At 39.7% G+C, this 14,528-nt stretch overlaps 1 protein-coding gene across 1 annotated transcript in view; it reads right to left on the bottom strand.

Moving 5' to 3' along the window:
- The window catches only part of ZFYVE26 (zinc finger FYVE-type containing 26), a 46,803-nt gene that overhangs the window by 3,842 nt on the left and 28,433 nt on the right, over positions 1–14,528 (bottom strand). Inside the window, exons 26-39 of the mRNA XM_005417643.3 lie at positions 14,265–14,363; positions 12,502–12,659; positions 11,414–11,583; positions 10,084–10,112; positions 9,109–9,230; positions 8,801–9,021; positions 8,015–8,162; positions 6,687–6,896; positions 5,685–5,900; positions 3,505–3,702; positions 3,006–3,208; positions 2,009–2,150; positions 1,410–1,469; positions 5–158 (exon numbers count right to left, since the gene is read on the bottom strand). Of these exons, the coding sequence (XP_005417700.1) occupies positions 5–158; positions 1,410–1,469; positions 2,009–2,150; positions 3,006–3,208; positions 3,505–3,702; positions 5,685–5,900; positions 6,687–6,896; positions 8,015–8,162; positions 8,801–9,021; positions 9,109–9,230; positions 10,084–10,112; positions 11,414–11,583; positions 12,502–12,659; positions 14,265–14,363 (2,130 nt within the window). The remainder of the gene's footprint in view (positions 1–4; positions 159–1,409; positions 1,470–2,008; positions 2,151–3,005; positions 3,209–3,504; positions 3,703–5,684; positions 5,901–6,686; positions 6,897–8,014; positions 8,163–8,800; positions 9,022–9,108; positions 9,231–10,083; positions 10,113–11,413; positions 11,584–12,501; positions 12,660–14,264; positions 14,364–14,528) is intronic.

Genomic DNA, 14,528 nt, shown 5'->3' with positions numbered 1-14,528 from the left:
TTTAGACAGTTCAGGATAATGTTATCCCCATCATTTTTTGCTGCCACTCCAGACTCATTGACACACTTCAGGAGCTGCTGGATCTCACTGTATTTCTGCTGCTTCACCAGCTGCTTGGCCACTCTGCTGTACACTTCTGTAGCCTCCAGCTGGAAGTCCTAGAAGTAGTTGGAACATCAGAGCAACACATTGAATGTTCTCAGCAGGTTTTCTCAGAGGGAGTCTACACAACCAAGACAGTCTCTCCTAAGGACAAAATACCACACCATGCTCCAAAAACCTCAAAGCTGTTTTGGGAGACTCTGGTTTTCCACTCACCACTGCTCAGGGTTGACTTAAAGATTTTTTTATAAACACACTTGTAAAAATCAATCCTGCTCAAGAACAAGAATGCTGTTACTGCCTTCTTTTCAGGAGTGGCAAAAAATTAGTTTTATTTCTTCTGGCAAAAGCTCTTTCCTAGATGCCTACCCACCTTTCCCTCATTTAGCACATTCCCAGTATATTTCTCCAGCTTCCCCACCAACAGCCACCCTCTGGATACCCCAAACAGGAGGCAATTGACCACGAGGGAAGAGATGATAAAAGTTGTGAACCGATCCTGCAATGAGTAAGTAAAGAAAAAAAAGGATGGAAATGAAAGTGATAGGCAGCTGGATTCACTGCTCCATTTTTACTGGAGGTAGTAGCTGCTGCCGCTGCTTAGAAGTGCTGTTTTTCTAAGGCTCTCCATCCCCCTAAAAACAGGAGTTCTGCCTTGTACATCCTGACCTGAAAGAAGGAGCAGGGCCCGCCACATCCATAAATACTCTTTCAGTGTGCCACCTCTGTCCAAAAGTGCCCTGCTCTACCACCTGGGACTACATGGATGAGAAACACTCAGAAGAGTTTAGAGGCTCATGAGCTATGCTGATAATCATTCAACTTCTACCCAGACATGAGGAATGAGAGGTCCCCAGCCACAGTTTCCAGTTAATGAATTTTGCTCTCAAATCAGGAGAATAGAACAGACAGAGCCCTGGCCTCATTCATTCACTGTCTTTGCATGACTGTCATGAACTGCAGAGAGGCACCACATGAGAGGCCTCTACACACATCTGTGACTGTGGTTTGCCAGAGTTCAGGCACTGAACAAGGTGCACGGCAAAGGAAAAACTGCACTTCATTCCTTTGTAGGATCCAATTACTCTGGAAATGTCCTGCAGAAACAGCATCTTAATTTCATTACCAAGCTTCCACAAATACATGGACATGTAAGACTTAAACTTGTGACTTTTCTCTTAAAAAGTTTTGCTTTTGGGGGGATTAAAATACATTTGGAGGGGAGGGAAAGGCTTTTTTTTAAATAATTGCTGCTTTCAGGAGTTACTTTGCGTTAATACTGCTTGTTATATCAAGTTTTTCCATACCTGAAGAACTCTAAATGCAATCCCAAACCCCTCCTCAATGTTTTTGCCTTCCAATATGACCTGAAATGAGAGGCACAGACAAGTCTGGGAATGCACATTCCTTTTCATTATGTACAGTTAAATAATATTAATGCAAATCCAGCTTTTGCCCAGAGGCCAAAATAAAATGCATTACTTAACAGAAAACAGCACCATCCCAAGAAGCACAGCAAATTACAGGGTCTATTGTCACACACTGCTTCCCTAAGGCACATTAGGCAATTTACAGATGGAGATGAGCCAAAGTTAAGAATGGTTAAAATTATAGCATTATTTGCCTTGCTTCCAAACATAATGGGATGCACAAAAGGAATATTACTATTTGTATTTTGGATGCTCTGCCCATGAAAATTTGAACTTTGAGGAGATGAGCTCCTCAAGTGAACAAACTCTCACATGTTCTCTGCTACTCCGAGGAAAACCGTGAATTTTTCATAAATGATGGGTTGCATTCATTGTAAGTAACCTGCCCCAAAAAATATAAGAAACTGCTTCAACCTGCATTAAAAGTTAGTATTGTTGATGAAAAATAGAGCTGTGTTTAAAATAGCAATTAGTACCTTGCAAGCAACATCCATTTTCATGTTATTGTTTCCAAAGAGTGTGGGCAAGGAGGAGTCTGTCATTTGAGAGGCTCCTGAGCTCTCACACTGATGCAGGAACTTTGTTACTTCCATCTGCAGATCAACTGTATTGATGTGCCTAGATAATGAAAAAATTCTGACTTCATTTTGTAATAGGGAAAGCGTCAATTATTATTTATATGAACTAATTTCTTCAATGCCTTTCAAAAGAAGACATGCTTATAAACAATTATTTTAGTTGCTTTTTGACTCTGTCTATTGTACAAGTCTGCAGCAATATTACTTTTCAGATCTGACCACTTAACATACATCACAGGCTGAAGATGAGCAATTATTCACATTATTTCAAAGAAGTGAGCCAGAAAAACTGGATCCCCAAATAAATATCTGTTCCTGCTTTTTCACCTCATATCATACACACCCCTCCAGGTTTAAGAGTCTAGACTAAAAGAAAGAAAGAAAAAAGCCCCTAAGAAAACCAAGATATAAAACCCCAAGTACAAGAGAGATCAGGTTAAACTGACACTTTGACTTTTGAATACAGGAAACCAGTTATCTCTGGCACCTATAGCTTGTGCATAGTGCAGTGCTGAGTTAACCACAGTGGACAGTGAAGCACTACAAAGCTGCTTGCTTTTTGGAGAGGAAAGGAAGAGAAAAAGAAAAAAAAACTTGTGAAAAGATGTGTATTTGTCTATGCATTGTACGGTTCCTGTTTGGTTTTTTAAATTGAAGGAGGGTAGTCTGATATACATACAGATTTTCAGTAGAAACAACTGACCATCTCCTGGTTTAGATTTTTGGAAGAAAAAGTGATGGGAATCTTACACTTTTAACTACATAAAAGCAGATTTGGGTCAAGGACAACCAGTAAGTGTCAGCTAAAGGCAACTTAAATGAAACTAATAAAAGCCCCAAAGTCTAAAGCCTGAATTTCACCTCTCCTAAAACTTAGCTTCTTGTTTATAAATACCTTGACACATCTGTAGCAGACATTTTCTTCCGAAAAGTGAATGCCATTTTTTTCCTTCCTGAACTTCTTGAGACCTCCTGCAGATAGACTTTGAGGTGGTCCTTGATCTTTAGAAGCCACATCTGTTTTCCTCCAAGTTCAGTGTAAGACTTTGCTCCATGAGTGAAAAATCTGATGCAGGTCATTGCAGCACGGACGTGATCCTGGAAGAAATGCATTCACCACTAAGATGGAGCACAGGACCCCACCTTCAGTGATCACCATCTGCACTGAAGGGCTCACACAAAGCAGAGCTCTGCTTTCTTTTAATACAATGTGCCAGAGCCATGACGTGGATCAGGTCAGCTTTAGTAAGGCTCAGGCCTTTCTATGTTTTCTAAGACTTTAAATAGGCAAAAATACACTCGTCCAGCATGCAGGTTTAGACCACAGTAAATAACCAAAAGTCTGATGGTATTCAGCATTTCATTGAAAGAGACGGCACTGTCCCTCAACTTACCTTCATGAACTGCTGCAGTTCATACAGAATATGGTAATAGTTCTTTCTTTGCAAGTATTTGCAGGCTGCAATCAAGTAGACTCCCCAGCTTTCCAATCCTGGATCGATGGTTTCCAACAAGTTCTCCAACATATGCAGCTTTCCACTTTCGTAACTTGGAATGAAGATCCCTTCAATAAACACTTCTGATGGGGATTCCTACACAAACAGAAAGTTGCTTGAAGCAAAGCCACTGTAGTTTATTTTCCTTATGTAATATAAAGGCATATTAAGTGACAGAGATCATAAAATTAATAAATAATTGACACTGGAAGGGATTTCTGGGGGTTATTTTGTTCAAAACTCCACTCAAAGAATGACTTCCAAGTTATGTCACGCTGCTCTGGACCTGTCCAGTCAAGTTCTGAGCCTGACAAAATAGAGTGATTCAACAACCTCCCTGTGGCCCTGGTCCTGTGGCCAAATATATGCACCAAAAAAACCCCCAAAACAAACCCCAACCCTTTTTCTTTATATCCAGTTGTAATTTCCCTTGCTCCCAATTGTATCCACTGTCTCTTACCCTTTTACTGGGCACACAAGAGATAAGCATGGCTCTGTTTTTGCTATAATCACCCACTTGGTAGCTGAAAACAGCACACACAGATCTTCTCTTGCCTTTTCTTCTAGCAAGAAAAACCTAGCTCCATCACTCTCCTCAAATATCAGGTGTTTCAGGCCCCTAGATGCTTTGGTGGCCTTCAATTAGACTTGCTTCACTTTCACAGTGTCTGTTTTGTACATGGGAACCCAGGACTGGGCACAGTTGTTCAGATGAAACCTCACAAGCAGTGACCTGAGGGAGATATTTACTCCCCCTGACCTCTTGACTGTGGTCTTGCAAATGCAGCTTCACATGTGCTTCTTTCCACAGTAAAATTAATATGTGTCAACAGGGCCACCACAAATGTTTTAAAGGCTTGATATGAAATTTTTGAAACTTTTTTTAATCTCAGAGTAAGATGCAAGTGACAAAGTCTGTACACATAAAATGTCTCCAAGCAACTAACTCCAAAATATTTAATCAGAAGCTTAGTATCTTACAGCTTTACGGGAACCAACCCTCCTCTCTGGTTTGTATGATTACTACCAGTTCCTTGTCCAAAACTTCCATATCAAATTGTCTGTTTAGAGTATTTTCCAAGTCTGCTATTTAAGGGGCTAAATTATGTCACCTACACTGTAAAAATATGCAACTTTTCTTTAAAAGCAGATTTAAACTGATGTAAAGGATAAATTTAAAAAGGTAATTCAATATGCAGATGACTGTAAGATGTTAGAGTGACTGATGGTACAGTGAGAAAGCAGAGCAGATAAGGCAACTTAATTTTCTATTAACAAACCTCATAACCAGATAAAGACAATGGAAGTTGGTGTTTCAAGTTGTACATTCTCAGTAAGAGTTATTTCAAATAATAAAAAAATAATCAGTAATTCAAACACAAGCACAGCAACTTAGAAAAGGAAACACCACTCTCACAAGCTGGTGAGATATAATGGATTCACATCTCCTAAGAAGCACCCTTAATGTCTTGGTAAGAACCTGGAATAATTTCTAGATTTAATTGCAATTTAATTTCTACAATTAAATCTAGAGTAAGTATCTCTTACTGCAGAGTAAGTATCTCTTACTCCAGAGACACTTAAGTCCTCTTTTATTATGCAGTTTCCTTAAGGGAGAGCTGGAAACCACATTTTGGGTTCCTTAGACTTCTATCCTCTGTATTCCCTTATATTCCTAGTGGTTACAGAAGTGCAAACATGGGTCATCTGATTCAACAAACAATATCATGAGACAGAGGCACAGGGATAGGGAGTAGTGTCTAATGTTATCTGCACCCTGGAATTCAAAATTTTCCTTCTCTCTTCTGAACTCTATGACAACAGTCCCACGTTTTCAACTTTGTAGAAAAAAAAGACAAAGTGCTCTTGATGCAGGACCTCTATTAAAAGAACCGAAACTGCATGCTCTCTTTAGATCTGTAAAGATCAGTGTTGCTCTTCTGTCTCACTGAATTCCTGTCAGTCACTGGATAGTGAGACCTCAGCAAACTGCTGTGCAGAAGGCCACCCAAACACTGCATGATGCTCGTTGCTGTTTTTCAAATTTCAGTTTTGGTGATGAAAATTGAACTACTCACCTTATTTAACAAGTGAAGCAGTGCTTCTCTCATACAGTCATGCCTCATGTAAAAACTTATTATTGCCAGATTGGTGCCGTAACTGTGTAAATAGAACAAGCACTCCTGATAATAGCTGTTGTGTTGAATCTTCCCCTCACACATCGCCTCCAGAGACAGACTTCTTGTTCTCAGTGTTGCTTCAAGTTCCCTCAATGTGGCAAAGTAATCATCATCCTACCATTAACACAGAGAACCAATGATAAGTGATCAGCATGAAAAAATGTTCTCAGGTAGGTCTTGTCACTCAACCCGAAGCATTTCTGTTATGTTGTTTTTAAACTAGGTATTGCTTCAGAGAGGTGAGAATCCAGCAATGTTTTTTATAAACAACAGACTGGAACTCTGCTATCAACAGATGGGCTGAATGTTGCTGTACCCAGCATAGCTGTTTCTAAGGACAAGTAGAAGGCTTACTTAAAAAAAATTCCAGTGTCAACAGCTACTTCAACAACCCAGTTCAAAGAGGCTTTTTTTTTTTCTCCTAAAATATGTACTTGGTCTTTCATCATCATGATTCTGCAGTTATTTACAAAAAGTAATTTTTTGGTACCTAATCAGAATTCCAAACCATTTAGTAGTGGTTTTTGATGAGAGGAGTGGGAAAGCATTTTAAAGTCGTTGAACTTCAAAGAAGTTACCAGACTTTCAGTAGAAAAATTGCATCACTGCAGCATCACAAAATACTGCTGGGATTGAGTTTACCTTCGTTAGACTGTAGTAATAGTACATTATCCAGTACAGCCTATTTTCCCTCCAAAAAGTATATCCCAACTTACTATAAAATCTACGATCTCTCAGGCACCACTTCAGTGGGAGGAAACAGCTAACAAATTTCTCAACAATATTCAGTTTGCAATACACAATCATGACAAAGAAGGAAAATAAACACCCTAACACCTGCTACTGTAACATGCATTCCTATAAGATATATACTAAACCATAATTTCTTAAGATTCTTACTGTGATGAATACTGGCTTCACTGTGGACTCCAGGTACTGTATCACATCCTGGACCAGCCTTGAACCATGGTTCAGCTGGTTAAGATCCATGGGTGGCTTTAAACATCGGTTAAACTTCTCTCTTGCTGAAGTTAAATTTCCAGCTTTAAGGCAAGCCATCCCCCAGGCATGCCATGCTCCACCTGGATCCAATCCAGATTTTGTAGAAACCTAAATTCAAAATAATTTGTTAATATTACAACACAGTCCCAGTACAGAAAATAGGAAAAATGGCTTATCACACAGTCTGTGATTCTGACCTTTCCCGTCCTAGACCACATTTCCCATTAAAAACAAACAACTGAAAAACCATCCAAAAAACCCAGGCTGATTATTTCCGTATTACTGGCACAAAAGGCCAACTACCAAAACACCCATCATCTCCAAATGTGGACGTTTTTTCCATTGTATAAGTTTAAGCTACTGTTTATCTGGGAAATTTCAGTTCATGAGTTCTAAACCAGGACATCTTCACATCAGCTTTTCTAAAGAAGATGATTTTTACAGAGCAGAATTCATCAGATTTGTGGTTTTAAAAAAGGCAACAGAAGATGCTTCATGAACTGCCAAGATATTTTTTATTTCACACAACTTTGTTGATAAAATTTACCCCTGATTTTCTTTAGTAGACCTAAAGCTCTTTTAGCTGCTTTTAAACAAGAACTATTTCTATTCAAATAGGTCATCTATTCTTGCTGTTTATTACTGCTTAACAAATCTTAATACTATTTGTAGTATCATAATCCTGTATTTAACAAAGTGCAATGCCGAAAAAGAGAGGCTTACGAAATCCTGGGAGCAGGATTAGATGATGATAAAGCACACGAGATGAGCTCTGAGGAATGGATTTGCCAACATTGCTGATTTCCAAGTAAATGGTTGGGAAAGGTGATGTGTTACCAGTGTCTGTTGCCAGATTACAGACAAATAAAATCTAATATTTAAGCTTCAGACAAAGTCCACAAAGGGTGTCTCACCCCTTCTACTGACTGCAAGATTCCCCCATTTAATGACTTCCTTGCAGTTAGTCCATTCCAATCTTAACTCTATCAGCAAACAAGTCTGCTTATCCTTCCCTTCTGCAGCCTGCTCCACAGCAGGACTTTTCCATCTCAGAAATTTTTTCCAGTGTTCAGAAAATTATTTCTTCCATGATTAGAAACTTAATCTCAGTTTGTAACTGTTTAAATATTGTCCATTTCACACATCACATCCACTGGAAGTCAGGAGGGAGGAAAACAAAAGCCACTACAGAAGAATTAACACTGACATCCCTCCACCAGTGTTACCTCTATAGCTAGTTGATAGTACTCTGCTTCCAAGAGCTGATTTCTCAATCTTGTTACTGCTGCTGGGAGAAGGATCTGATCCAAAGATGGCACTGGATGGTAGGCAGCAGCAACCAAAATATTCAACACATCCACTTTGCTGATGTAGCTAGAAGTTAAACAAATACATATTTGTTTATTATTCACTATTACTTTCACTATTAATCACTATTCACTATTTACTGTACATTGAAGAACTTTATGCAAAGACAACTCTTAGGACAGTGGTTTCTAATCACCAGTACACCAGATTTCTCTATCCATCATGCTATCCCTTCAGAGTGTTTGTTATTGCTTGGGGTTTCTTTGCCATGTTCAGTGTAACATGCTGACTGAAGACACCAGCAAAAAAGTACATGTGAAATTCATACATCACACCTGCCACCTCAAGCTCTGTAGGACAAAATGTGAAGTGTAAAATGTTCATTCTCAGGAAGCACAGGTTTAAAATCCTGTATTAAAATACAGAATGAAAGCAGATACACAAGAACATAAGTAAGATATGTACCCATCTTTGTGAATAATTTCTTCCTAGTCAGAGAATTCTCTCAGTAATTGTTAAGTAGTCACATTGCTTGAACTTCTCCTATTTGAACTTTCCCATTATTCCTGCATTATGAAATTCTCATTTAGACTGGTCCACAGTACAAACACAAAGTAACCCTTCCACCTCCACTCCCCAGTGAAAAAAGATAATGCTCTTGACAGTACCACAATATATCCTAGTGAATATCTGATTAGAGTCACCTGTCACAGAGAGCTAGGTCCTGGCTCCTTCCAGCTTTTACAAACATCATTTTAGCACTGAAGAGCAATTGTTTCATGATGTCCATGAGGAGTCCAGCATCCACCTCAGGATTAGTGAGCCCTTGGGACAACTTGCAGCAGTGTTCTATCAGTTGGTGGCCACACACTATGCTGTCACTGTGCAGGCTAAGGATGGCAATACACAAGGAAGAGCTGGGAGCCTGACAATTTGAGGAAAGACAGACAAATATAGGTATTGAGGTAGCTCGCCAGTGAACTGCTTATATTGGACTCTCTCGTGACCTCACCTGCTCATAATAAAATTCTCTGCGTACAATTTCATTCTCCTCCTCATTCAGGGAAAAAATCCATTCAAGATCAGCTGCCTTGGGTATTCGTACCACTGTGGAATATTCATTATTAGAGGTTTCTACAGCAAAAAATAAAACACCAGGTAAAATCACTGCATAAGAAGCAACAAACCCAGCTAAGGACACACAATGCAGAACATTCCTATCTCTCAAAAACCAGTCATCTATAGTCCTCTCATTGTGCCATTTCCTGCCACAATCACATGCCCAGCACACATCACAGAAACATTTCCTTCCCTCAGCAGGCTGCCACATGATACCTAAACTTACTGTCACTGTTACCAGTGGTTCCAGTAACACATTTTCAAATTATTTTTAAATTCTTATGCTACTGGGCATCAAGCACAGCAGCCTTCCCTATTTAGCCTCCCCTTAGGCAATTTATTAAATATTTCTGAGCAGGAAAGAACTGGATATATGAGAGCTGTGGGTTTCAGCTTGAAGGGGAAAATAAAAAACAGTTGTAAAAGAAAGGGTAGATTGACTTTACCACCTCTATGTTCTTTTCAAAATTCAGGTGATTTGCTCATGAAGTAATTGTACTGTCATGGTTTATAAAAAGAGGATCCCTCAGCACTGCTCTGTAGTGAGCTAATTAATTCCTACTCACACCATTGCCTCTCACTATTTCTAGAATGAAAAGTGGATTCTCCAACTCTTTTTCAGTTCCTTTCTATAACACCCATCCAATGCATTCAATATTGGCTCAGACAGCTCTCCTGAGTCTCCATTTCCATTCACAGAAGTTTGAAATGCTCAATTTCAGCCTGCACATGCAAAAACCTTCAGTGATATTTTGTAACTGAAGTTTTGATCACCCTTTAGCTGCAACTAGGTGTATCAGCTTTCAGTATCTAACTGCTGGTTAGGCACTTTAAAAAGCTGAGGTTTCAACATTACTCAATTCCTTACCTTCCACTTGATCCTGATCTTCTTTTCTGCTGTAATAAAATGACAGAAAGAACCATCATGCCTACTCCAGTACACTGGGGAAAACGTGGTTTTAAGGCAGATATCAATATGGCTACCCTCCTCACTGCTCTGTAAAAATCCAACAGCTATCCCTACCTGTCCTTTTCAACACACTGCCCTGCCCCTAATCCCTTCTGCTTGGAAGTCTAAGATTCTGCCTCTGTATTGTTGTATTTCAACTACCCTACGTAATTGGCTCTTATGACCTTCTGTAGGAACAGCACTGTTGCACACATCATAAAAAAGCAGACACTGAGAACAAGAACAGCCCAATATCAGCACATATCAGAGCTAAAATGAAGTCTTTGGTATCCAAGTCACTGCCCTTAAGATTTAGTTGGGTTTGATATACAAACAGGACGAGTATAAAAAAACCCAGAGAATTAATTCAAACCTGGCAGATGGCATTCAAGCACAGTGTTGAGTGTTGCTAGCCTAATCTGGCAATGGAAGCTACATTCTGACACAACCTGTTCAGCTGCTTGTTTTTTCAGAGGTTCCCCTTCAGAGCTGCACAGAATTGCTCCTTTCCTAGGAAGCCTGCTGATACTGCCATAGTAGATACTGCTATCTGCAGGCTCGATAGGAAAAGGGGAAATGAAAGCATGGCTGGAAAGGGGAAATCTTACTCTCTGTGACCCTATCAAGCCTGCTCAAGGTCACAGAGAGTAAAACCCTTTTCAGCTGCACTTTTCACCAGCTAGCCTGTGTACACACAATGAATTTCAGTCCAATTCTCGGCTGAAAGCGACCACATCATGAAAATCTGTCATCACAGCTGTTCCTTTTATTAAAGGCAGTTTCAAAGCCTATCTAATCAGAAACTTGCTTTTTAATTCCCAAGGGTTCAGGGAGCCATAATCGAGGGATAATGGAATAGCTAAAACACTGATATGTTCAGCAGAGCTAGTCAACATGCAGTATTAATCCAGAAGTTGAGTATATTGCAAGGATCTTTGTCACACTGCAGCAATTTGTGCTATGTTTTGCATCAAAGCATACAATTTTAGGTTAGTGATTAATTGATGCTTAAAGAATTATTGATACTTAAAGAATTAAAGAATTTGTTGCCTAGCCTTCCAATGTTCTATCCAATGTGAAAAGTGAGGCATAAGGAACATTCCCACACCTACCAAACCTGAAAATCCCAACCGCTGGAGGCCAAACGGCTGATGTTACATCATCCAGGTAAATCCAAATGCTTATGTCTCTCTCATTCCATTCATGTACTCTGCTGAAAATTGAGGAGAACTAGGACAGAAGGACTCACGTGCTTGTGTCTTGCACCAAGCCAGGCATGTTTTCTCTGTTGCAGTAGCTATAGCATTGATCACACACACGAGACAGATTTTCTCTGCAAGCTTCTATTTCCATTTTCTTGGTGGAGCAAGAGCTGCACACCAGCCTGCCACAGCGCCTGCAGTGATGGCGCCTGTTAAACTAAGCACAAGAGGTCGTGGATGAGCCACAAAGAGAATTTACTTAAGTCCCCTCCTTGTCTCTACTTGTGAGTAAACTTACTCCATTTGAAGAGAGGAAATGCCATGAAGGATAAGGCTTTTCAGAATTATACAGTGATTGAGTCTCCCTGTTAAAATTCCTTTTTGAAGAAAGCATAGCAAAGAAAAAAAAAATCAAGCCCAGAGACCAGTATTTAAAATACATTTGCCTTGGGTGTTCGATTACCTAAAGTATCCCAGTTTTGATGACAAAGCTAATTAGATCATGTCCTGGAAAAGTTAAAAGCTCTAGACTGTTTTTCCTGATGCCATTGTAGAAATTTCCAAATTCAAAAGCAGCAGATACACTTTTGAGAAAACAGTACTGTTTCTAAGCAGCAGAAGATAGCAGACCTGCCAGCACACCGGCAAAACTAAAAATTAATGTTCTCCCTTAGAGCACCCATGCAGTTCTCAAGTACTCTGTGAAACAATAGTTTTTAGAAAAAGTGTAACCAAGAGCAAAGATTTCGTTTTCTATACTCATAATCTGAATCATACAGCGATCATGTTATTTCTTGCCAGCAGAGTCAATTAGACAGCCTCCTGGAATATTAATACTGCTGGCGTTAAGCATTTTTGAGATCCCATAATTGTCTTCTCTCTGATGACCAGATTTCCTCTTTGGGCTCTATCACTTCACAGATCTCTGCAAGGAGCTAACTGTTCCCAGTCTCCTCAACCACTCCAAATAGAAACCAATGGTTAAATACCAAAGGACTGGCAATCTTGTTGGGCCCATGGTGATGCAGATAAACCTGCTCAAGCAGCTCAGGTCTTCCAGGAAACAGACTATGAGGAAGTGCTCATATTAAGGTCACAGTCCTAGGAATGTTTGTACTTCATTTTTGCTCCTTACCATAGTAAAGCGTTCAGTTTTGCAAACCATACATATCGTTTCAGTGTCATCAGGTATCCATTGTTGCTTGGGTGGTGGCTTCTCAGGAGGCACAAATTCTTGAGGAAACAAGTTCTGTGGCAGACTTCTGTCTCTGGGACTTGCAGATATGGTTACACCTGAAAATGAGCCAGGCCAAGAAAAATATGGAATGGGATTTAAGCTGTTTAATAGAGCCTCCAGTACCAGAAAACACTACAGACTCAATGAGGCTGCAAGATCTTTCTGCTTCACAAGATGACTACTATCATTATCTTTCAGCTAGGCATGGCAGAGTAACATTGTATAAGGAATATATATGCTGTAAACTAAGATTGTAAACTTATAGCACTTCAGTGCTGGCAAGCAAGAGAATGTATTTATTAAGAGACTTTTTCCACAACAATTAGAGAGGCGTAAGACAATGTGTAAACATCTGTTCTTCTATCACAAGCAGAGACTTGGAGGAGGAAGAAAAAATGGTCATTGCATACCAAGGATAAAACAGAATCTCAAGTATACCCAGTGCTGACATTCCTGAAGACTGGGAGTTGCCTTTGCTATCTCACAGGAGATGTGGCATAGCTAGCAACAGCCTAGCCCTCCCTATTCTGGTCACCTTTTCAATCTGCTATGGGGAAATCAGCTCACAGAGGCAGGAATTTAAGTGTGGCCTTTGACAACTTCGACCCCAACAATGAAATAGTCATTGAATTAGATATCTATAGTATTATATAGGCTTTTAGTTTATATGATGTGAGTTCAGTTGCACAGGTTAATTAAAAAGTTCAACGTATCCCTGCAGCCCTGCAAGCCATCTTCTGTGTACATGCATATTAAACTTAAGAAGAACAAAACTCTCCATTTCACTAAAGCTAATTCATTCTAATTCAGGTAGATACCAGATTGCAAACAAACATTAAAGGACATTCAAGTTTTTTAACAGGACAGATATATTAGACTGACCATTTTAAGAAAAAAAATGAAGAGCTACACAGCCCAATCCAAACAACCGCTGTCACTTGATGTAAGCAAGAAGAGTCTTCATTTCAGGATACAGAAGCAGGAAATAGTTCAGACACCCTAAACTGTAGATCAGGATATCATTCTACAGCTCTAGTCCAGGCCCATTACTTGCTAAGAATCATCACCCTTGGACATCTGAGGATATTCTGTTAGTCTTTCCCTAAGAAGACACACAGACTGTGCATCTCTGGCACGAGTTGCTGAATAGAACCTGCAGAAGAGTTTCTGGTTGTTTCTTAGCTACAAATATTATCCAGTTGTTCTGGCTTAAATTAGTTAGTTTCCATTTTTTTGTGTCTGAGGACTGTGAGTAGAACCTCTCAGACAATACAAGGTGTGTTATTTTCCTCTGGTCACAACAGCAATCTTAGGGGAAAAAACTTCAAGGAATGGCATACCCAGGGAATGAACTGGGAGAAAATGGCTGGCAGGGGTTGATCCACACTGGAGAATGGGTTGGGTACTGGTCAGCAGGTTGTAAGCAATTGTATTATACAGCATTTGCTTTTCTTTGTTTTTCTTATCTCCCTTTTCATCATCATTATTACTAATTTTACTTGATTTCAGTTAATAAACTGTCCTTACCTCAGCCTACAGGTTGTACCCTTTTCCAAATCTCCTCTACATCCCACCTGTAAAGGGGCTGAAAAGGGAATGATCAAGCAGCTGTGGTTGCTGCTGAGGTTAAACCCCAAGAGGCACCAAGATCTTAACCTTACCAGTAAAGCTGACAGGAGATAGTTCTGATGATCCTGATTTAGACAATGCTTCACACTCCAATACCTGATTGAGACTTTCTTGAATACGTATGAGAGAATCTAGGACAAAGAGAAGAAAGAGGAGAAAAAAAATCAGAGGACAATACTGCTCAATATATCTACCTTAGAGGAAGATTAGAGAAATCCATTCACAGGAGTATGTCAGAAGGTCAGCACAAAACAGGGCTGTGTTTTGCATGCAAATTAGTCCACAACAATTAATGC

This window comes from Geospiza fortis, unplaced genomic scaffold, assembly GCF_000277835.1.
Source record: "Geospiza fortis unplaced genomic scaffold, GeoFor_1.0 scaffold54, whole genome shotgun sequence".
In the NCBI taxonomy this organism is placed as follows: Eukaryota; Metazoa; Chordata; class Aves; order Passeriformes; family Thraupidae; genus Geospiza; species Geospiza fortis.
The sequence above is the reverse complement of the archived record's forward strand: the minus strand, read 5'-3'. Positions and strand labels throughout refer to the sequence as shown.